This window comes from Dipodomys merriami, unplaced genomic scaffold, assembly GCF_024711535.1.
Source record: "Dipodomys merriami isolate MVZ:Mamm:240054 unplaced genomic scaffold, mDipMer1.0.p SCAF_1, whole genome shotgun sequence".
In the NCBI taxonomy this organism is placed as follows: domain Eukaryota; kingdom Metazoa; phylum Chordata; class Mammalia; order Rodentia; family Heteromyidae; genus Dipodomys; species Dipodomys merriami.
This window is the reverse complement of record NW_027202270.1, coordinates 3,516,082-3,538,744: the sequence shown is the minus strand read 5'-3', so window position 1 is coordinate 3,538,744 and position 22,663 is coordinate 3,516,082. Positions and strand designations below refer to the sequence as shown.

Genomic DNA, 22,663 nt, shown 5'->3' with positions numbered 1-22,663 from the left:
CAAGGTAAATGTGTGTATGAGGAAGGGTGGTAAGGGAAGGAGAAAGTGAGTGGGAAGGAGGGAGGGAGGAAGGGAAGGAGAGAGAGATTGCTACTTCAAAGCCATTTAATTCTTCCATTTGGCTGTCAATTTATAAGGTCATGGGCTATGGTTTTTCTAAAATTTGGAAAATGTATGCTTTATTGCTGAGGCTTAAAAGATTTTGATTAAAAAATGGCCTGCTTGCCAAAATTCATCGTATGTGTCTGAGTTCAAATTCATGAAGCACAGGAATCTAGGGGGAGGAGTGTCTGCGGCCAGGATTTGCCCCTCCAGTGTCCCATTTACCTTAAAGCTCTCCTCTTCCTCTTTGTACACCGGGTTCATGGTGGCCATGGCGGTGATGAACTCCACCGCGGTCAGTGGCTTACGGCTTTGCTGCCGGATTCTGCGGTCGGTGAGCACATTTTTGACCACTTCCACTATATGTCCTTGGGTGAAGCCATCAGTGACCTTCGCTAGGCAACTGATATTCAGGCCTTTGCTAAGGACTCCCCCGTTGTGCTGAATGATCTTCTTCCACAGAACTGTTGCAGTAAGACGGCAGAAACAAAGGAGGGTTAGCTACCCCAGCAAGTGCCGTGAGCCCAGCTCTTCCTACAATCTCATCTTACCAAGAAAGTACATGTTGTCTAAAGCACCATCCCATCCCCTGTCCATGCTTTGCTTTGACTTTGAGCCCAGATTGGTCTTTTGTGTAAAGTAGGAGTAGAAAGACTTGCCACCTCGCTGTGGAGGGCAGCACAGAGGGGTGTGTGCCGCACCGCGGACGGCCTGTCTCCCGCACGTGTTGACGTTTTAAAGTGCTAGGAAGCTGCCAGGTGTGATGACCAATGACAAGGATTAGAATAGTAGCAGCACAGAGAAGGACACACCCTTCATGGAACACCACAGGGCACATCCACCTCTCCTGTGGGTGTGTCCTCTCGTGTGGTGGGTGTGTCCTGTGGTCCTTCAGTGGTAAGTGTGTCCTCCTGTAGTAGATGTGCCCTCCTGTGCGCATGTCCTCCTGTGGTAGGCGTACCCTATGTGGGTGTGTCCTCCCTCCCGCAGTGGGTGTGTCCTGTGGTGGGTGTGTCCTCCTGTGGTTGGTGTGAGTCCTATTATGGGTGTGTCTCCTCTCCTGTGGGGGTGTGTCCTTCTCTGTACTGCTACTATTCTAGTCACTGTTATTGGTCATCACACCTGGCAGCTTCCTACACTAATTAAAACATGAGCACAAAATAAGCTGAAAACATTTCTAAGCATGTTTGAATGACAGATTGTAGCAGGTAAGGAGGATTATTATGTCAATATGGAGTTAGAAACTAGAAACTAGAAACCCTAGTAAAAACAGCAAAAAGCAACAGCAATCAAAGAGCACCATCACTTGCAGAGTGGGATGACTTCTGTCCAACTTGTAACATCGACAGAAAGGACTCACAAGTCTGAGAGGAGACCTGGCAGCTGAAAAGGAACATGCAGAGAGCAAGCAAACAAGCGAACAAGCGAGCAAGCAAGCCAGAGTGAGAGGGAGAGAGACAATATGAGGCACCCCAAGCTGGGTCCCCTGGACACTATGGTGAGGATTTAGAGCAACTTTGGTCCTGCTGCACATGGATGGGTTTCCCAATGGGGCTTGAGATAGATCCCTGACGGGTTCACTGCTGCCCAGAGACCCTCTCTCCTGCTTCACTACTAGGTTGTAATGACCACAACCTTGAAGTTCCCTGCCCAGACTTTCTGCCACCTGCCACAAGTCTCAGTCCTGGAATACAGGAAGATAATCACTGGTGTAGGTGATGGTGTAGCATCCACCATTTACGTACATGATGCTGGGTGTCAATGCAGAGCTTGGGTCAAGATTCCTTAAAGCCTAGAACTAATTGGTTCCTTCGGTGGACGTGCAGTGAGAGCGAGCAGGGAGGGTGTGGCTGCTTGCCCAAGGTCACCTGAGAGGGCAGGGGCACCGGGCTGGCTTCCCCTTCTGGTGGATGAACTGTGCTCATCAGCTTTTACAAGAATTGCACCTGTGGCTTTCCAGAGCTCCTCCATCCCCCAGTCTCGCCCCACCCCCAGGGTCTTCTGACCCTTGGGTAGTGCTGTGGGAAAGTTGGCTGGGGTCTGGGGTACAGTGAGGCTCGGGTGGGAGGCTCGGAGGGACAGAGACCTGGGGGGGGGCTGGAACCAGTGGGCTGCCCATGTGGCTGGGAGTGGACTTCATTTTGTGAAAATCCAACCATGTCCAAAAAAGCAAGATGACAGTTATGGCAACCTTCTCAGACCAAAAAGGAAGGGGAAGAGGGGCACGTGCTACATTTAACTGAGAACCTGAGCTTTGCGGAAGGCCAGCATGTCTGTAGTGGAGGTCCTGCAGCATCATGTGAACAACGAGCCAAGCACCCTGAGCATGCGCAGTTCCACACCAGGCTCTGCATCCTGACCGCGTGGCGCTCTGCACAGCCTGAACGTGCTCTGCACAGCCTGAATGTGCACTGTGCTGAGCGCTGGGCCGCCCGAGCGTGTGTGCGTAGTGCAGCACCAAAGTCTACGTCTATGCATCACTGAGCGCCGCGTGTCCTGCGCAGGTGTGGTGCGGCTCTGGGCGCTGTGCGCTCTGAGCATGCGCCACACAGAGTGAGCGCTGTGCATCCTCGAGCATGCGTGGGACACTTTCCAGGCTGCCTCCTGGGCATGCTCTGTGCAGCGCTGAGCGCTGTGCACTCTGAGCATGCGCAGAGCTCGCCTTTTTTGCTCGGACTCGTGTGCACACACACACACCTCCGTTCTGTGGCCAGCCTTCGCGCGGGGAGATGCTGCCCGGACACGCGTGCCCCGGCCGCGAGGCTCCCTCGGATGGGGAGGCCCCGTGTGCTCCACGGCTCCCCGTTCTCTTTCCTGCCCTCGCCTCGGCTTCTCGGTCGCCCCGGGCCCCGAACCCCGGCCGGAGCTCCGGCGACATGGGCTCGCGTTCGCTATGCCCTGGGGGAGAGGTGAGTAGTCCGATCTGGGTCATGCTGACCCTCGGCAGCCTCCAGTTCCAGACGGTTCTGGGCCCTTGGGTGACTGCTGGACAGCCTCCAGGAGAGGCCAGCAGAGGGCGTCAGGACCGCGGGGAGGAGGCCGGGCAGCAGACAGGGCACCAGCCCGCCTGGCGTGCGTGTGCGCGCGTGCGGGCGTGTGTGTGCTCATGTGCGCGTGTGCATGTGTGTGCGTGCATGTGTGCGTGTGCATGCGTGTGCTCATGTGTGTGTATATGTGTGTGCATGTGTGCGTGTGTGGGATTTTCTTTGCTTGACTGGGAGGCCAGGAGGGAGGAGGGCAGGAGTCAGGTGGGGTAAGGCGGGTGGGGTAAGGAGGGTGCCCGGGCTGGGGCTCTGGCCTCAGCGGTCACTCCCCCGCCCAGCCGGGAAGTGTGTGATGAGTGGGATCATGGACGTGTAGACACACCTCCAGACCTCTGCTGCTGGCAGAGCCGTGGATCTACTACCCGCTCAGTGATGGGCCGGAATAGACTGCTTCTGATCAGCACCAGGCAGGAGTGGTCCTTCTTTAAGATAGATGCCCAGCCCCTGTGGCTAAGAAAGCGTCAAGGTGACTGCAGGAAGGCTGGATAGCATTTACCATGTCAGCAAGAATGGCGGCTTGGACAAATCAACACCAGTACCCCCCCCCCCCCGAAAAAAAATGTCTGGAGCATGCAGCTTAGGGGACAGGGCCTTCGGCTGATGAGAGGTGACGCCTGCCAGTTTCTCAGCTGCCCACAGGAACAGGGCTGCTCTCTCCTTCCTCTCCCAGGATGATGTGACACAGGACAGAGGCCCAGGAAGGAATCTGTCATACAACTTGAGTCTTTAAAGTGTCCGGCATTTATCAAGAGAACAAAATAGCCCACGTCAATTGCTTCATCTCGAAAGGGCTGAAAGTTCCATCAAAGAAGAGAAACCTCTCAGCCCAGAGTCAAGAGTAATACTCTAGCCTCTTCAAATTAATAACATCTTACCTCACTTCATAAAAGTCACTTAAAAGATGTGCAGTAAAAAAGAATGGGGGGGGGAGGGAGAGGGAGAGCGAGAATGGTGCATGAGAATGAGCATGGGAACGTCTGCCAGGGCCAGGGAACCGGCATCCTCAGTGAGAGGCAGCGGCCCTGCCAGCCGCTGCTGCCTCCCTGCAGCTCCCCCCACTGCCCCCATCCCTGTACCATCTTGTCACGCCCCCCCCATTGCTTTGTTGTCATCCTAGTTCACCATCATTGGCCCCTCGGAGCTGGGAGCAGTGGTCTGGCTCTCATGGCCACTGTGACTTAGGCAGCACAAGTATTGGCTCTTGTAGGTCTCATTCCTAAGATCACCTATGACATGCTCCAAACCTCCTTCCTTCACTGGATGACTGCACAGAGCCTAGGGTGGGCTGTGTGGTCAGGCCACACTGTGGTCAGGCTCTAGATAGATGGACATAATGGGACCCAAAGCCTCCGTGCTTACTGTAGGGCACTCATTTCCCAAGCCAAGAGCACAGTTGATCAGGATGGAGTAGGCACACATCGCAGGCAGAGCTGGTGATAAGCTGGTGGCATGCAGTTTGTGGGGGGGTGGAGGGCTGTTCTCTATCCGAGTAACACTGATGAGGAACGCAAGAACATGTATCCCTTTGGTGTGGGTGGTGCCATTGTGGTTGAAAGATCACTAGAATCCAAGACTGACCTAGTGGTTTGCATTGCCACCAGCAGTAATAACCATGACTGCCACGGAACCACCACTGTTCCTCTCATCACCCCCACGGGCAGTCTCCACCACTGCTGCCTGTGTCCACACTGTCACCCCCACGCTGCCCCCCACACTGCCCCCGCCGCCACACCACCTCTACCGCCATCTCCAAGCGGCTGCCATGTCTCCCCACCTCCGCCACACCCAACCCCCCATCACTACCACCACCAGTGTGGGCCTGCAAGGGTCCTGCAGGACCCACACTCGTGGCATTCCCACGCGGTGGCCTCAGCTGTCTTTGAAGATGGCTGACCCTGTGTCTTCCCCTTGACCTCAGGGAGGGGTGACGGTGACGCTGTGTGGCTGGGTCACAAGAATCTTTTCAGCCTGAAACTCGAGGCTTCTGTGTGCACAGGAGGCGCTTCCTCTCAGAGCCCCGCTGCCATGGTGCAGCGCTGTGTGGTACGTGTGGGCTGAGCAGTCCATAGCCACGCTCTGCTTCCCCCATGGACACCCGTGTGAGCTCCCTCCATGCCCTGCCCTGTCAGGCCTCAGGAGACTGCAGCCCCAGCTGACATCCACACCATGTGACTCTTCAAGGACTATGCTCTGGCTCAGCTCCTCCACCCTCTGCTCCGCCAGAGAGAGCAGTGAGGCCACAAGTAACACAGATGTGGTCAGCAGCCATTCATCGCCCTGTCATTCACTTCTCAAGGCGACCACACCACCTTCTGCTTCCTTCACCTCCCTCATGTTGCCAACTCTTGTATCCTCCTGGGGGCCAGTGTGGAGCTGGAGCTGGGAATTCTGAACACAGTTGTGTCAGAGGGCCACAACAGCCCTGTGGAGCAGACGGGAGTAGAGAGTTACATGGTCTCCCCACTTCCTGTTTCAGAGCTGAGAACATGGGGCTCAGGTCAGCCTGGTGAAGAAAAATAGTGCACCAAATAGTGCACTATTACCATTCTCTATCTCTGTCCAAGCACCCTGTCATCTATCACTGTGCTCCATCGCTGTCCAAGCACCCTCCGTCCTCTATCACTGGCTCTATCGCTGTCCAAGCACCCTCTATCATCTGTCACTGTGCTCCATTGCTGTCCAAGCACTTTCTGTCATCTATCACTGTGCTCCATCGCTGTCCAAGCACACTCTGTCCTCTATCACTGTGCTCTATCGCTGTCCAAGCACCCTCTATCATCTGTCACTGTGCTCCATCGCTGTCCAAGCACCCTCTGTCATCTGTCACTGTGCTCCATCGCTGTCCAAGCACCCTCCATCATCTATCACTGTGCTCCATCGCTGTCCAAGCACCCTCTATCATCTATCACTGTGCTCCATCGCTGTGCAAGCACCCTCTGTCCTCTATCACTGTGTTCAATTGCTGTCCAAGCACCCTCTGTCCTCTATCACTGTGCTCTATCTCTGTCCAAGCACCCTCTATCATCTGTCACTGTGCTCCATCGCTGTCCAAGCACCCTCTATCATCTATCACTGTGCTCCATCACTGTCCAAGCACCCTCTGTCCTCTATCACTGTGCTCCATCACCGTCCAAGCACCCTCCATCATCTATCACTGTGCTCCATCGCTGTCCAAGCACCTTCTGTCATCTGTCACTGTGCTCCATCGCTGTCCAAGCACCCTCTGTCATCTATCACTGTGCTCCATCGCTGTCCAAGCACCCTCCGTCATCTATCACTGTGCTCCATCACTGTCCAAGCACCCTCCGTCATCTGTCACTGTGCTCCATCACTGTCCAAGCACCCTCTGTCATCTGTCACTGTGCTCCATCGCTGTCCAAGCACCCTCCATCATCTATCACTGTGCTCCATCGCTGTCCAAGCACCCTCCATCATCTATCACTGTGCTCCATCGCTGTCCAAGCACGCTCCATCATCTATCACTGTGCTCTATCGCTGTCCAAGCACCCTCTGTCATCTGTCACTGTGCTCCATCGCTGTCCAAGCACCTTCTGTCATCTGTCACTGTGCTCCATCGCTGTCCAAGCACCCTCTCTCATCTGTCACTGTGCTCCATCGCTGTCCAAGCACCATCTGTCATCTGTCACTGTGCTCCATCGCTATCCAAGCACCCTCTGTCATCTGTCACTGTGCTCCATCGCTGTCCAAGCACCCTCTGTCCTCTATCACTGTGCTCTATCGCCGTCCAAGCACCCTCTGTCAAGGTGCTTCACTACTGCCTATGGCACAAAATGAGTGATCCTCATCTAGGTGTCAAAAGAACTGTCAGGACTGCCACAGTGACTCATGCCTGTAACCCCAGTGGGAAGCGGAGACAGGGAGATGGTATTTGCAGCCACCTTGGGCAAACGAGTTAGCAGGATCTTGTCACATTGGACCACTTGTTGTAGTAGTGGACGTCTGTGTGTCTGTAATCTCAGCTGTGTGGGAGGCATGGTCTGAGAGCAGCTTGAGGAAAAAGCATGAGACCCCATCCAGAAGCCAGCAGCGCGCCCGGGTGCAGAGCCTGGCTCCCCAGCGCCCTCCACGGGCCCAATGTGCTAACCCCGCCCAGTTCTCTTTCATCTTGGGCAAAGAAAATGTGTCAACAGAGCCAATATTTCCCTTCACATTTCTGGGGTGGTTACCCCAGAAATGCTCATGTCTGGCCCAGGCTGCCCCTCCCCGCGCCCGCCGCCCCAGGAGGGCCCCAGGACACTTGCCGTATCTGGAAGCGTAGTCTGGCCTGGGGATCAGAATAATTTTCTGGTAAACCTTGCAGAACGATTGGAGTTCGGCGTCGAAAGGGCGCTGCGTTGTCCCCACAATGAGGATCCTGTCGTCGGGCCTCAGGAGCTTCAGGAATTTGGGGAGCTGCTTCTTCAGGCGTTTGGGTTCATTCTGAGAGGAAGAGAGGGGGAACATTAGCCCCCATGGAGGAGAAAGAACTGGAAACGAAAGGAAACGCGCTCAGACCTGGAACACATGTGGTGAGTGCACTCCCAGGCTCGGATGCACTTCCTAGCGGGGGGGGGGGGGGTTGTAATCATCGGCATTTCCTGATCTCTGTCTCTGGTGTTTGGCGCTGCCATAGGAGAAGGGAGGAATCACCCGAGGGAGCTCAGAAGGAACCCCAGGCTAGTCTCCGCGTGGAAGGCCTGAGGATTCCCTTTGCTGAAGGCAGAACCATGAGGACCCGGGGTCCAAAACACCTGGTCTCATGGTCCTGAAACCCATCCTTCCCAGTGCTTGGGAATAGTTCTGCCACTTCTGTCACGAGGAGGGAAGGGGCCGCTTCCCACCAGTCCATTCACCCCAGGGGGACTCAGCTGGCCATGTTGTCACGGGCCTGGCTCTAATGAAGCCTGCCCGATACAGACAGGGGAAACGTGGAGAGAATGTGGGGGTGAGGGTCAGATACCCAGCATTGTCCTGGTGATCTTTGCTCCCATTTGGCCGGTTGGCTGATATTTGATATAATTCCCTGAGCTTACTACCCCCTAGGAATGGCTTTCTTGAAGAAAGTATGCATTTAGATCCTCGGTCCATTAATAAAATTGGGTTGTCTTTTTAATACTGAGTTGTTGCAGTTTAGATAGAAGTCCCATGACCAGGACCTGGTATGTACAGATCTGCTCCATCCTGTGAATTGGCGTGGCACATCCTTGTTAGTTTCCATTTTCTTTTGTTTAGCTCTTTGTGCCTTGAAAGAGAGATGTGCTCTGGCCCCTTGGGCAGAGGGAAGGGGAAGAGAGGAGACTCAGAAATAAGGGAATTGAAGGACAAGATCAGAAAAGAGGCTGGGCCGGTGTTTCTGGTATTCAGATGGTGCCCAATCAATGCCTATTGAGTTACTGATTCTCCTCAAGCCCACTGGTCTTCATTCCTTGCTCTTGTGATCCCAACAGTTTGCCCTTCCTGAGGCGGACTCCCTCCTTATCGCTGACCGCCTCACCTTTCCACCACCAGCTCCCCAAACCACCCAGAACAAGCGTGCTCAGGTGGCATTCGAGCAGAGATGTGAGTGGGGAGAATTCCGGCAGATGACAGCAAGTGCAAAGACCCCAGGGTAGAGAGAGAGTTGGCAGGTGGCGGGAGCACCAGAGAGGTGCAGGGAGGGGGAGAGGCAGGAGACCTGAGCAGGGGGGGATCCGAGGTCCGACCAACAGGGGCCTCGCGGCTGTGCTGAGCCCAATGCGGCAGGACAGCGAGGAGCGTGTCTCTTTTCTGGAGAGAGCCATCTTGCTGTCTTCCTTTGGCGCCACGTGCGTGCCGAAGGGTCACCTGCTTCAGTGAAGGCCTCGCCTCCACTTCTGCACACCTGGGCAGTCGCCTGGAATTTCCTGTCCATCTCTGCTGGCCCCATCTCTGCCGGCCCCATCTCTGCCGGCCCCATCTCCGCTGGCCCCGTCTCCACCGGGCAGCCGCACCGGTTTCAGCGTTGGCTGCTGCATTTTATCTCGTGGATGGCATTTTTGCAGTAAAAGCACCTTTCATTTGGATGAGGCGTACATGTTCTTTTTGTGGTTCGTGGTTTTTGGTGTCACACCTAAGAAATCATGGCCTCATTCAAGATCACAAAGATTCACGCCCACACAAAGGTTTACGGCTTGTCGGGGTAGATGCACCGTGAGTTAATTTTTTCTATACAGTGTGAGGTAGGGGTCTTTTTTGTTCTTTTGCAGATGCCTGTGAAATGATCATTTCCACCTTTTGTTGGCTTGGCACCTTTCTTGAGTCAGTTGCCCTCAGAAGGGCAGGCTTACTCCTGGACTCAGTTCTGTGTCATTGACTTGTGTCTCCTCCTTGTGTCAGGGTACTATGGTCAGCATCATTGCAACCTTGTTATAAGTTGGCTGGGAAGAAAATGGGTGGAGATGGAGGAGACTTTCTTCCAATGCCGTGTTTCTTTCGAAGATTGTTTTGCTTGTGGCCTTTGAATTTCCATAGGAACTTTAGGGTCAGGGTATCAATTTCTGCAAGTGGGGTATTAGAAATGGAGATGGCATTGGGTCTGCCAGTTGGAGATGACTGTCAGCGGTTATTAAACCTTTCAAACCACGAATGCAAAAATGTCTTTCCATTTATTGAGAGCTTTCAGATTTCTCCATAATGTGTGTATGTATGTACACACACAGCTTGGCTGAAAATGAAATATACTTATTTTTTCTGTGAAGTCTTGCACTTTTATGTCCAGGGTGAATGGTGAGAGCAGTTCGTCCAGCGAGTGGCCTGGGAGCGGTGGGGCCTGTGGGTGTGCCTGTCGGTTCCCCGGGGTCTCAGGGAAGCAGGCCCCTCTGAGGATCCTGCAGGTCGGAGACAGACTTCCTGGGGGCGGGGGCTCGTCTGCCAGGTCTGAGCCTCTCTTCTGCAGCCCAGTTGCTATGGTGATGGTGGTACAACTCCTTAGGCAGGAGGCAACATTACTACTTGCATATCCTGGAATGGCAGGGACCCCTGAAATTAATTAGCCTATTTGGATGACAAATGTTGATCCTGGGTTGCGTGGGGAAGGGCACTGTCACTGTGGGTGAGGTGCGGCCCCATTAGCAGCGTTGGAAATGAGCGCGTCTGCATCTGGGCTGCCTGCCGCCGTGGCTGTGGTCAGAGCTGTCCTCGGCGGGAGACCTGCGTGCCCTCCCCATACTCCCCCCCACCTCTGTGGGGGAGACCTGCGTGCCCTCCCCATACTCCCCCCCTCTGTGGCCCCCTCCCCCTCTGCTCCAGGAGCGCAGGCATTTCAGATCAGATCTGTGGCTGGCCTCTGTGCGACGATTTCAGCTTGCGTGGCTGCGGTCAGCTCCACAGCCCCCAACAAAGCCGGCGCTTGCTTCCCTGGGGCGCTGTGGTGACGCCCGGGGAGCCCCGGCTGGAAGTAACCAGGGGAAACTGTGCAGAGAGGCAGGGGCGGCTGCCGGGCCTCGTTCTGCCCGCCTGGGCCTCCGACACGGTAGCTGCCTGGCTGCAGTCTGCTCCCCTACCCGGGGGCAGGGCACCGTCCAGGCTCCACCAGCCAGCACAGGGCTGCGTCTGCAGAGGTGGCAGGGTGGGCCACTCCCACCCCTGGACTTGTCTGGAGTTCCAGAAGCATTCAGGCTTCTCTAGAGCTGTTGGAGTGGCGTGGAGTGGGCAGGAGTAAGTGGGAGGGGGAGGGAGGGAGAGCCATGCACCTTTGGCTCTAAAAGGTCCCCACAGGTACTTGAAGGAGGGGGACATCAGAGGGGCAAGAAGGGTCAGTTCCGAGTCTTCCTGCCAGGTGGGGCCAGGGAAGGGTCTCTGCCCTGAGTGGCACCGCTGGACGTCCCCTGGGAGCCAGCACACCGTGCCTCCCTCGCCCGCCCGCTGGGCGCCGTCCGGACACGGGCACTGCTCTCCGCCTCCTGCCTGCAGCAGCGCGAGGCTCAGGCTCGGTCCCTGCACTCCGGGAGTCTCCCGACAGTCTCCAAGCGCCGAGGGGCCCGTGGCCTCCTGCCAGTCTCCACGTTGGGGTCCGTGGCCTTCTCCACCGCCTCATGGCTTTGGCCAGGCGAGCTTCTTGCATCTTACCTTGGAGTGTCTGTCCCTAACCACAGACAGAGGCCGGGGGGGCCCGGGAGGCCGGTCCACGGGGATGGGGTTTCTGTGAGGGAAGTCCTGGGAATCCCTCAAAGCTGCTCCGGGGCCAGCCTGGCCTTGCTGCTTGTGCTGGCTCAGGAGGCGACAGGCCAGCATGGCTTCCTGGCTCCTTTGCAGGTGGACAGGCCTCTCTGGGCCTCTGGGGTCTGTTCAGGACAGCGGCTGGTGCAGAGGAAGAAAGGACGCTGGGTTCCAGATGTCCCTGCAGTGCAGCGCAGGGTCGGTGGAGGGGGTGCCCGGAGTCTGATGGTCCCCCCCCCCTCTGAGAACCAACAACCACTGCTGTGGCTGCCAGGGGCCTGGTGGCTGAAGAAAGGCAAGTGTAGGAGACGGAGAGGCTGGGAAGGAGGATGGAGCGGGCTGGGCCACAGCCCTGGCGTCCTGAGCTCCCTGTGGAGTTGGTTCCTGCTGGTGGCTCAGGACCGTGTGTGCTTTCATTCCTTGGGGGTTGGGAGGTGCTGGGACTTATCCCAGGATGCAATGCGTGCTCTTCGGTGCAGCAAACACCTGACAGCCGACGGACCTCTTCACCCGGAAGTGTTCCGGGAAAATGTCTGATTCACCACAAGGCCGTGTCTGCCAGGGCCTTCCTCCCCTGCAGGATGAATTGGCCAGGCCCTGGGCAGCCGGGTGAGAGGGAAGAGTCTGTCCACACCAGAGGGCCACGCAGCCAGGCTTCTGGAGACGTGGCTCTGTGGGGCGCCCCCTCCTGCCTTCACACCAACTCCTGCCTTCCAGGTCTTTAAAAAAAACTCCAGCACCTGCCGGGTTTCCTATTAGTGAACATGGTACCTTCCGCCGATTGGCTGTGGACCATGGTACAGGAGAGCGGTTGTGATGTTTGACAGCCCATCTATAGCTCAAGGAGGTTGTTAGGAGAGGAGGTTGAGAGGGAGAGAGAAAGAGAGGCCTCAGAACAAGGAGCCTGGTCTGGCTGGCACCTTTTAACTCAGTAGTTAAAGAAGTGGTCGCGCAGAGAGCTTACGTTACTTGCTCAAGGACACACGGTTGGCTAAGTTGAGAGGCAGAGCAAGCCTGAAAAAAGCCTTTGCTCCCCAGGTCCAGGCCCGTATCTTCCCATTCCCCACCCGGCTGAGTGGCCCCTGCCCCTCAGGGACCCCAACTCCCTGGGGGTTCAGGCAGATTCAGCCCAGCCCAGAATGGAGGGTCTGGTTCAATGGTTCCTGCAATGTGTTTTTCATTAGTGTGGACTTTCTCCTCGGGTGTCCAGCAGGGGGAGCTAACAGCTGCTTTCCCAGATTAAATAATAAACTTCTAAAGAGTTCCTGAAATGACAGGGCAATCAAAGCTCATTTGGAGAAGAGGAAAAAAAAAAAAAAGAGCTTTCATTCTTTATCCAAATCATCTCTAACCTTCTAAAAATGATGTATAATACATAAGGTTCAAAAGTGATTAAAATCCTTAGGAATTTAATCAGAAATTCACAGTTAACCACTATTTGCTTTGGTGCAAATTGATGTGGAATAACAATCATGTGTATCTGAATTTTTTTTTTAACTTGTGGGAAATTTGCTGGTGATTTGTGGGTGGGAAGGGCGGGGGAGGGGAGCCATCGACAGGAGAGAAAAGGAGGAAGGAAGCAATTGGCCCTGGGCTCCCTGGGGGCCCCCTGAATGCCAGCCACTTAGCAATGCTGTTGACGATCTTTGTTCATAAATTTCAGGCGTTGTGCTATTTATTATTAGGAACAATAGGAAAGCCTGATAATAACCCCTGTGTGTGCCACTGGCTGTAACTAGCGGAGTCCTTCAACGTGTTCCTTTCCTCTACACATCGGTTTGGGTTAAAAACAACAGCTCCCTCCTCCCATCTCCCCATTTTCCACCATCTTCTCCTAAATGATAGCTCATAAACCAGACCCCTGGATCCCTTCAAACACTGACGAGCACTGAGGGTAGAGACACCCACCACCCCACGTCTGTCTCTCTTGAAGTGGCAGATTCCCTGAAACGTGGAGGGAGTTCCTGGACACCACCACCGCCCCTCCCGGGGAGGAAGACCAGGGCCGGAGGAGAAGTGAGAGGATGGAGGGATCCTCACCATCTTTTCCGCGTTGGGGACTTTTTTGTAGAATGTTTTCTCTGTGTCTTCGATCCACACCACGGAGGGCTGAAGCTGTTGAGCCACCTGCAGGGAGGAGAGGAGAGAGCAGCCCTGCCAGGTGAACGACATTCCCCCTGAGCGGACGTTTGCTCCACCTGTCACTGGGCGTCCTGGGACGGCCCGGGGATGGCAGGGCTTCAGGGCTGGGCCCGTACTGCTGGCTGTGAGCAGACACAGGCTTTGCTGCTCAGAACCGCCCTGGTGCAGGGCAAGGGCACAGAGCCCCCCTCCCCCCTCCGCAGGTCCTCCCCCCACCCATGGGCCTTCTCTGACGGATGCACATTTCTGCCCCAGGACTGTGAGCTGCGCTGTAGTCTGGTTTGAGATAAACCAGCTGTGTTCTGCCCAGTGATGGGAACTGGGCCACAGTTTTAATCACAGTCTACTTGCCGTTTGCAGGCTTATTCAGGTTTGCTTATCATGAGAAAACTGGTTTTAGTGCAGGCCCCTGCCATGCCATTTATTCATCTCTCCTCCACTGGGCCTTTGTGGAGCCGGGCTTTGTGGCAGAGTTGGGACGAGACTTAACGTGGCCCCCGGATAATTGCTACCCACCTAACAATCTCTTCAAAGGCCCCACGATGGTGAAGTTCAGGTATTTTTTGCAACAGTTTGTACTTTGTGTGAAACTGGGGCAGATCAAAGCGGTTTCAGCCACAGCGAACGCAGCATTATGAATTCCTATGTGTGTGTTTCTTAAAGCGTCATTAAGGCAGCAGGCATGGCTTAAAACCAAAGAGTCATTCCGTGAGCGATGGAAAACCCAGGGAGCAGAGATGGCAGCTGTGTCTGTTTCCCTAGCATTATTTACAGGCAAGGCAGGGCTGGGAAGCAGATTATGTACATTCCAAGGCAAACGTGGAGCAGGTGTCCATGACTCCCGCCTCAAATCCTAGCTACTTGGAGGCTGAGAATTGGAGGATGGGGGTTTGAGGCCAGTCCAGGAAGAAAAGTTCTCAACTCCTAGCTAGGCTCAATGGGGTCATCCAAGCTGGGTGGGAGGCTGGGCTTGGGAGGATCACCGTGTCAGGCCAGCCAGTCTCCAAAGTCCATGAGACTCCATCTCCACAGAGTGAGGCTGGAAAGGGTGGCATGCCTGTGACCAGCAACTATGGGAATTCCAAAGTAGGCTGATGAAAATCAGGGCGGGGGTGTGGCTCAAGCGGTAGAACACCAACCTAGAAAAGCATGAGGCCTTGAGTTCAAACCACAGATACACAGACACACATGCCACATACATACAGACACACACACTACACAGACACATACACAGAAGACTCAGTAGTTACTGACTGAACTTGGTCCTGTCCAGCCCAACTCCTGGCTGTTATTGGCGGTCCCCAACACAAGACTGTCAACAGCAGAGCGGCAGCAGCCAGGCTCTCCGGGGTGAGTTCAGGACCCCCAGTTTTGATCCCAGTGCCCGGGCGGCGTGGGGAGATTAACTCGAGGCCCCGTGTGTGTTGGGTGCTGCACACGTCAGAGCTGGTGTGCCCAGCCCGGCCTCCCTCTCCTCAGCTCCAGGGGTCCCACAGCACCCTGTCATCCTGGTTACCAAGGGGACACAGAGGCTTGAAGATGAGAAGGAATGGCCCCCACCACGTAGCTGCGAAGCACAGAAGCCGGGCCGGGGTCAGGCTGGAGTGGGGGCACAGCCACATCCAGGGTTCTTTCCAGTGCTCTTCACAGAGAGCAGGGGGGCAGGCAGAGCGGGGGCAGGCAGAGTGAGGCCCCAGAGCAGGGGGAGGCCCACGGGGCTGGGGGGGGACAGAGAGCTGGTGAAGGCCACACCCCTCTCCTCTGCTGACCCCAGACGCTGGTCTCTGCCTTTGTGGGATGCCACGTCTACTGCCGGCCTGCCCACCTGGGCACCGTGAGGACTTTCCTTTGTCGTGGCCGTGAGGAGTCCATTGTTGGCACCAGCGTCCCATGATAGTGGTCTCTTTCTCCAATATCCAGGACCAGGGATTGTCTCTGTCCTGGATGTAGATCGCCGGAGAGAAAGACGATGGTGCCTTCGGTCAGACCGTGGTGGTCATGGCTGAAAGCCCGTGCAGGGGCTGCCCACCCTTCCGGTTCTGTGCGTGCGCTGCCCGTGCTGCTCGGCGGTGGCTCCCGCTGACTTGGGGGCCACGTCGCGTGGTTTCCTAGTTGAAGGCGACACACCCGCTGGCAGATTGGAGCTGTCAGCTCGGCGTCAGGTGAGTGATCAGCGCCAGCCTGGTAAGGTGGGACATGCATCGCAGGACACAGGTCATTTATTTAATCAGATCTGCACTGTGATGTGTCAAAGCCACTATGAAGTGACTCTCCAGCTTAAACACCCTACGATTCTCTGAGGAAGTCTGGGGTGTGAGGCAGAGTGCGGGCAGGGGTGCAGAGGAGGCAGGGCTGAGCCACACGGGTCACGCCGAGGCCCCAGCGCTCTGCTAGCGCGGTGACATCGCAGAAGGTGACACGGGATGCGGACTCTGCCCAAGCAGCATCACCCGACAGGGAGCCTCGGGCACCTCTGTCCGAGGGCCACGCTGCCAGGCCGTGGGGAACACACGCTTTGGTGTCAGTGTGGAGACAGGGAACCAATCTTCCACTTCACCCTTCCAAAGGCTGGCGCTGCAGGTGCACTCCACCTGACCCGCTCCTCAGCATCATAATCTCTTGCGTTCGGTACTGTGTGCGCCTGCTGAGCAGTGGCCACACCCCTTCACCTCCACTTGGCCAGTGGGGGGCTTCCTGTGGTTTCTAGCTCTGCATCTCCCCGCTGCCCATCCCATTTCCTCCGGTGGGAACTGCATATTGGCTTGCTCAGCATGTGAGGGTTGCATCTTCTTTTCTACTTTGCACAAAGCAGACTGCACTTGGGCTGCAAAATCAGGAGGCTCACGAACCGGGACCATCCTGGGATGCGTAGTCTTATCCCCGGCTCCGATGTTCAGTTGTCAGCACTTGTGGAAGTTGTGAGTGCTGTTCCATTAACTGTCTGCTCGGGTGGGCACAGTGGGTGGTGGACTGCCACACACACTTGGAAAGTCGTTCCCTTGGCGAGCTTGGGGGTGATATGGAAGGGGTTCCTTGGAGGATGCACTACAAGGAGGCATCTTGCAGAGCGCTCGTGGATCCGTGGCCTCGAGGGCCACAGGCCACACCCCGAGCTGCACCCCATGCCGCACTCCGCCACGCCTCTTCCCCTCATACATGGGAGGTCAAGGAGACACAGCAGCAGGAAGCTCTGGGAAAGTGTTAGGGTCTGAGACCAGCATCTGCCTGAACCCCCAGACAGGACGCCCAGATGTCACACTGCAGCCTTGTCGTGGGGAACGCGACGCCCAAAGCATCGCGACCCAAGTCTCCCTGCCCCCCCCCCCGCCTTCCATGACCAGCAGGGAGACCAGAAATCCACCCCTATCTTGTCCTCTGGCGTGAGACCCCTGATGTCCTGTCCTGTGGCCACAGGTTCCCCAGGAGCCCGGGAGACCACACATGGCCATGGCAGAGAGGAGAGAGGCGCTGACAGGAGGAGTGGATGGAGGATGCTGGCACAGGGAGGGCGGGCTCCCGGAGAAGACCGTCGGGTTTGGCCACTTTGTCTTGGAGAACAGGGTGAAGGCCACTTTCCCTCCGTCCTGCTGACGAAGCTGCCGGCGCAGAGTGCAGCCGTCCCGACCTTAAGGAGCCATGAAGGAGGATGTGAAACGGAACCAGGGTGCAGGCCGGGGCGTGCGTGGCGCCAGGCTCCCGGCCACCCGCGGAAGGGGTCAGAGAGGCTGCCGCGTGTGGTGAGGTGTGTGCAGCCAGGAAGTCTTCATGAGAGTCTCAGCACTACTGGTGTGATCGGAAAGGCCTCCGAAGGTGGGAATCTAGTGTGGATTTGTGGCCCTGGATGTTGAAAAGGACCAGGCTGGAGGCTGGGAGGTGGCTTGAGGCTTCTCCAGGGAGGAGGTCAGAGCCCGAGCGGCCAGGCACCGAGAAGGACCAGGAGTGGACACCAGGGACTGCAGGTGAGGGATGCTTCTAGTTGGCCACTCATGAGACCTAGGTGCAAGGTGAGGGAGGGGCTGCCATGCTGGGGCCTGGGGGGGGGGGGTCTGAGGAGGGCAACGCCAAAAGGGCCTGGATGGAGGAGGAAATGGCTGGGTCAGTTTGGGTTCCAGGGAGCTGGAGGGATGTTGAGTGGTGGGGAAGGCTGTCAGGCCCAGGAGAGAGGCACGGAGGAAAGGAATAGAACACCAGAGCTCCTGGAGGGAGGAGGGAGAGGGGACAGTGGCTGGTGTGTGTGTGTGTGTGTGTGTGTGTGTGTGTGTGTGTGTGTGTGTGTGTGTGTGTGTCCCTGGGGACTCTGAAGGGAAGAGAAGGAGGGCTGGGCTGAGAGGGTGAGAGGGGAGCAAAGTGTGTGTGCACTCAAGTGCACGTGCATGTGCATGTGTGTGTATTCACAGAGCGAGCATGCCATCCTGGAAGGGAAGCAGGCAGGGATGCAGGTGGGGGCCAGTAGAGGCGGTGGCAATACCAGCCAGGGGGTTTGATAACCAAGAGGTCATTGGTGGCCTTGGCCAGGGCAGCGGGGACAGCTGGCAGGTGGCCAGCTGCCGGAGGGCTGCATGGACAGAGGCCATGGGGCTCTCTGGGACAGTTCTTTTAGAAGGACGGGCAGACAGTGAGCTTGGAGCAGGAGGGCTGTGGGGCCAGTCCAGGCTCTGGGCAGAGGGTCCGGGGAGCAAGGAGGTGGGTGGAATGGGAGGGAGGGCGGGAGAGGGACACTGGTCCTCAGTGAGCAGTGACGGAGATGGCTGGATGGAGGAAAGGAGGGAGGAGAGGGAAGGCGGGCTGACGGCAGTGGGGGCCACGCAGGCGTGCTGGCGGACGCGTGGGGCGGGGTGTGGACGGGGAGAGGGGCTTTGCGTACTGCCCGTGCAGAAGCAGCGTCGATACGGGAAAGGGGCAGCGTGTCCAGGCTGGCACCGAGGGCAGCTCTCCCCCTTCTACCTGGCCCCGTCCTTTCAGACCCCGTCCACAGTGGGATTGTAGCAGTGCGGCCATCGCCAGGCGGAGCCTCATCCACACAACGCGGCATTCCCTTCTCCAGACCGCCTTAGGAGAAGCGCCATCAGTTATGACTGTGACCGCTTGGGTTCATGACTTCACCTAACCCAGCAGTGCTTAGAGAGCACCTGGGGACAAGGGCCGTCATTTCTGCAGACTGGGGGTGAGGGAAGCTGCCAGGCACACGGACCTGCCCGGGCTGTGTGGTTTTATCCACACAGCTCCCCACCCCCCCCACCCGGCTCCACCTGTCCACAGCCCATCCTGCTGGAGAAGATTTACCCGCCTGCCTCAATTAGTGAGTGCTTCTGAGTTCCCGTATTTTTTTCCTACACCTATTAACAATAAGGAATTCTGCCAGTTCGCTAATGGAAACATGATGCCCCTTGTGCTCTTAATTTTCATTTTACTACGAAGAGGCTTTAGTTCAAGTGCCCAGAGACAGTTTGAGGTCATGGACAATTGAATATAATTGATTCATAAAAGGTAGCGTGGCAGGGCATGGGCACGGCCAGCAGAGGGCTCTTCAGACCCATCAAATCACTACGGCCGCTCCGTGCCCGTCAGCTATGGAATGAGACAGATTTCCGCCCAGGTGAGCCTTTTCACATTCTAGGAAATGCATACGAACGATTTAAGGATGTCAATTGGGGATTTGATCTTTTGTGGCCCTCAAGGGACTCCGTCCAATGCTGACTTTTGGCATTAGAGCTCAGGACACAATGGTGGAGCCATCAGAACCTGCTTTGTGTTCAGGCATGTGGGTTACTGTCATGCTCCCTACAAGTTTTGGGGGTTCTCTGTGACAGGTCCTACTGTGCTTGAGAAAAGGAAAGAAGCAGCGTTGGCTGAGCAGCCACGTCAGCCTTGTTCTCCCAGGCTGTCTCTCGAATGCTGGCTGTCGGCGGCCAGGTCATTGTGCAGAAGGAAGAGAGGGGCCCAGGCCCACTCGGGGAGAGGGGAACTCCCTGCACCCAGGTGGAAGGCCACGGGTTCTCTGCCTGGCCTCCTTTCTGGGCTCTGCTGGTCATGGCTGCATAGGCTCTAAGCCTTGGGGTCTGAAGAGAGGCCTGGGGAGCAGGTGCTGGGGAAGGGGCCTCAGGAGGAAGGAGAACTTCCTTGCTAGACCTCGAGAACGTTCTCAGCCAACACTGATGCTGGTCCAGGGGCCCCAACAAGGCCTGTGAAGGAGCCTCCTGTCCTCCAGGGCAGGCCCCAGCGACGGCTTTGGAGTCAGGCCTGGCCTTAAATCCAGACTCTTTCCCTATAGTTATACAGTTTTGGTCAAATTCAATACTTTGAATTTTAACTTTCTTTCTTTTTTTTGTTGGTTGTGGGGCTTGAGCTCTGGGCCTGGGTGCTGTCCCTCAGCTCTTCAGCTCAAGGCGAGCGCTCTACCACTTGAGCCATAGCGCCACTTCTGGTTTCTTGGTGGTTTATTGGCGATAAGAGTCTAATGGACTTTCCCACCTGGGCTGGCTTTTTGAACCATGATCCTCAGATCTCAGCCTTCTGGGTAGCTAGGATTACAGGCATGAGCCACCAGCACTGGGCTGAATTTTAACTTTTTTTATGGGTAAAATGGGGACATTAATTTGTTCCTCATCAGAATTCTGGCACAACAAGAAATGAAAATGAAAAACATGCCTTACTGCTGGGGAGCCCTCGAAATTCAGCTCCTCTGCCAGGTGAGTCACAGGATGACGGCCCTGCTCCGTAACTTAATTTGTCCACAAAACACTCAATGTCCACCATATGCTAAATATTTAACTGGTCCAATAAATATTTTTAATATTTCCAAGATATATATTTTCTTTTCTACTTATAGCTTCAGCCGTGTAGAGAACTTACAACATCAAATGTGCACGATGAATACATTTCTTAAAGATCTGACTTCCTGTTAAAGTTATTACGTGTAAAACACCGAAGTCCCCACAAAAAACCATAACAAAATGAGCTCGAATTTACCATTCTGAAGCAAAATCAAACTAGTGACTCATCTTCCCAGTGTGTTTTTAGGGCGCTGTGGGAGTCACAAATGCCAATATCTAGGGGTGAAACCCCCAAATTCCACAGACCCAGTTTTGCTACACATGTGACCTGCACACTATGATTTGCACAACATGGCCACTTACTTGGCTTCCTGCCCTGGCCTTACCACACAACATCCCATTTTCCTTTATTAATTAAAAGCAAGTACCTCTTTGCGATGCAGATAGTGGCTCTGTCAATCACACCAGAGCCTCACTGCACATAGCTTTTAATTGAATGACTCCCACAGCAGAGACTGACCTCTGATCTTCTGTTAATCAGTGTATACACAACAAAGGTGAAGTGTAACAAGATGAGTGTGACAGGCTCCGACACGGAGCAGCCTAGAGGGTGAGTGTGTTGTTCTACATTTTAATAACTTGACATCCAACATTTTGTTGCCCACGGAATGTCAGTCAATTCATGATAATTTTAGTAAGTGCAGCAATAAACTAGATGATTTCAAGACAAAGGCTCTTGATAGCAGGAGCAAATCGTCTCCTGGAGCAGGAGGAAATGATCAGGCCATTGGCTCTGTCCTAGATTCACACCAGGAGCCAGCATGCCATGGTGGAAGTGAGAGAAGAGGTACTTAGAGCAGCCCTGTGCCAGGCAGGGGCTGGGAAATGCACTTGGGGGCTCTGCAGCTGGGCTGTGGAGGGTCTACAGCAGCAACATGAAACTCAGGAAAGTTTCTCAAGTGCTTTGTGCCTTGGTGTTCTCATCAGTAGAATGAGACTAGTGATGGTATCTATAAGGTTGTGTGTTATTTGTATTTCTGTTTCTGTCTCTATCTCACTTGTGAGTTCACTATTATATGTGTGTGTATCTTACTTGTGAATTATCTTTCTGTCTCTCTCTAGGTTACATTATAATGTCTATTATATACCTATTTTCTATATAGTTATCTATTATATAACTATATATTATATTATCTATTATATAAACAAAAAAGAATCTGAGGTGTTTGGATGCTTGCTAATGTTTTCCTACTTTGGTGCCTCTGTCTGTTACTTGAAAATGTTAAATATCAACAATTGTAGGTGAACTTCTTTTGCTTTTCCTCTGAAGACCTTGGTGTTTAGTTGGTGGGCCCCAAGTCAGACTGATTGGCTTCAAATTCCAACTCACCATCAAATCACCCACTAACCTCTGTAGTGGGTACTCAGAGGGAAGGATTCTGAGAAGTGCAGCAGTAGCTGGACAACTAAAAGAACTGAGCACACACCTCAGTGACCGTCAGGCTATGGGGGCTGGGCAAACAGCTTTCTTTCTGTTGCAGCCCTGAAGTGAAGGCCACATTTCAGGACTAGGGGCAAAATCAACATAGACTCACATTAACAAAAGGGATGACTCATCAAGTTCAAGTGGATCAGCCAGTAGTTTCTTCAAGGCTCCCTGTCTAATACACAGAGAAGAACAAGAAAGGAGAAGAATGTGACATATGGTTAAGAAGAAAATCAAAGTGACCAAATAGAAATAGACTTGATGATGATCTGGTGCCAGACTTGCAGATATGGGCTAAAAGGTAACTACCAAGTTCAAAGACTTAAAGGAAAAGATGGCCATAGTGAAGAAACAGAGCCTTGAGCAGAGGAACCAAAAACCCAACAATAAGCAAATTCTAGAGCCAGAAAGGAACATAGCAGAGATAACCCCTTCCTCCCATGATGGAGTTAAACACTGGAAAGGGTGGAAGAAAGGATAGGTAAATTTGAACAAAGATTAGTGGCGACTAGTTAATAAGGGAACTTGACAGAGCAGAACCAGGTACTTGTGGAATAATAACAAGCAGTCAGATACCTATGTAATAGGATCCTTAGAAAGAAAGAGAGGAGAGGAAGGAAGTCTAACTAATGAAAACTAAAATAAAATTTAAACTTATAATCTTATAAACATAATGACTCAAGAGAATAATGACACATTTCACACAGGACATAAACAATTCAAATACTTGGTAACTTTTCATCAGAAACCATGAGGTCAAAAGACAGCATCTTCAAATTGTTGCTAGAAAAATGTCTATCTGGAAATCTATACCTAGCAAAACTATCCTTTAGAGTCAATGTAAGCACATTTTAAGAACAACGAGTGAAAAGTCAGAAAATCTGCTGCAGTGCACCTGCTCTAAAGGAAATGCCGAGGCAACTTCTTTGGTTGAAGGACTG

At 54.4% G+C, this 22,663-nt stretch overlaps 1 protein-coding gene across 1 annotated transcript in view; it reads right to left on the bottom strand.

The window, feature by feature from the left end:
* Iqca1 (IQ motif containing with AAA domain 1) overlaps positions 1–22,663 on the bottom strand; it is a 122,069-nt gene that overhangs the window by 3,897 nt on the left and 95,509 nt on the right. Inside the window, exons 16-18 of the mRNA XM_070020160.1 lie at positions 13,362–13,448; positions 7,409–7,586; positions 328–566 (exon numbers count right to left, since the gene is read on the bottom strand). Coding sequence (XP_069876261.1) covers positions 328–566; positions 7,409–7,586; positions 13,362–13,448 — 504 coding nt within the window. The remainder of the gene's footprint in view (positions 1–327; positions 567–7,408; positions 7,587–13,361; positions 13,449–22,663) is intronic.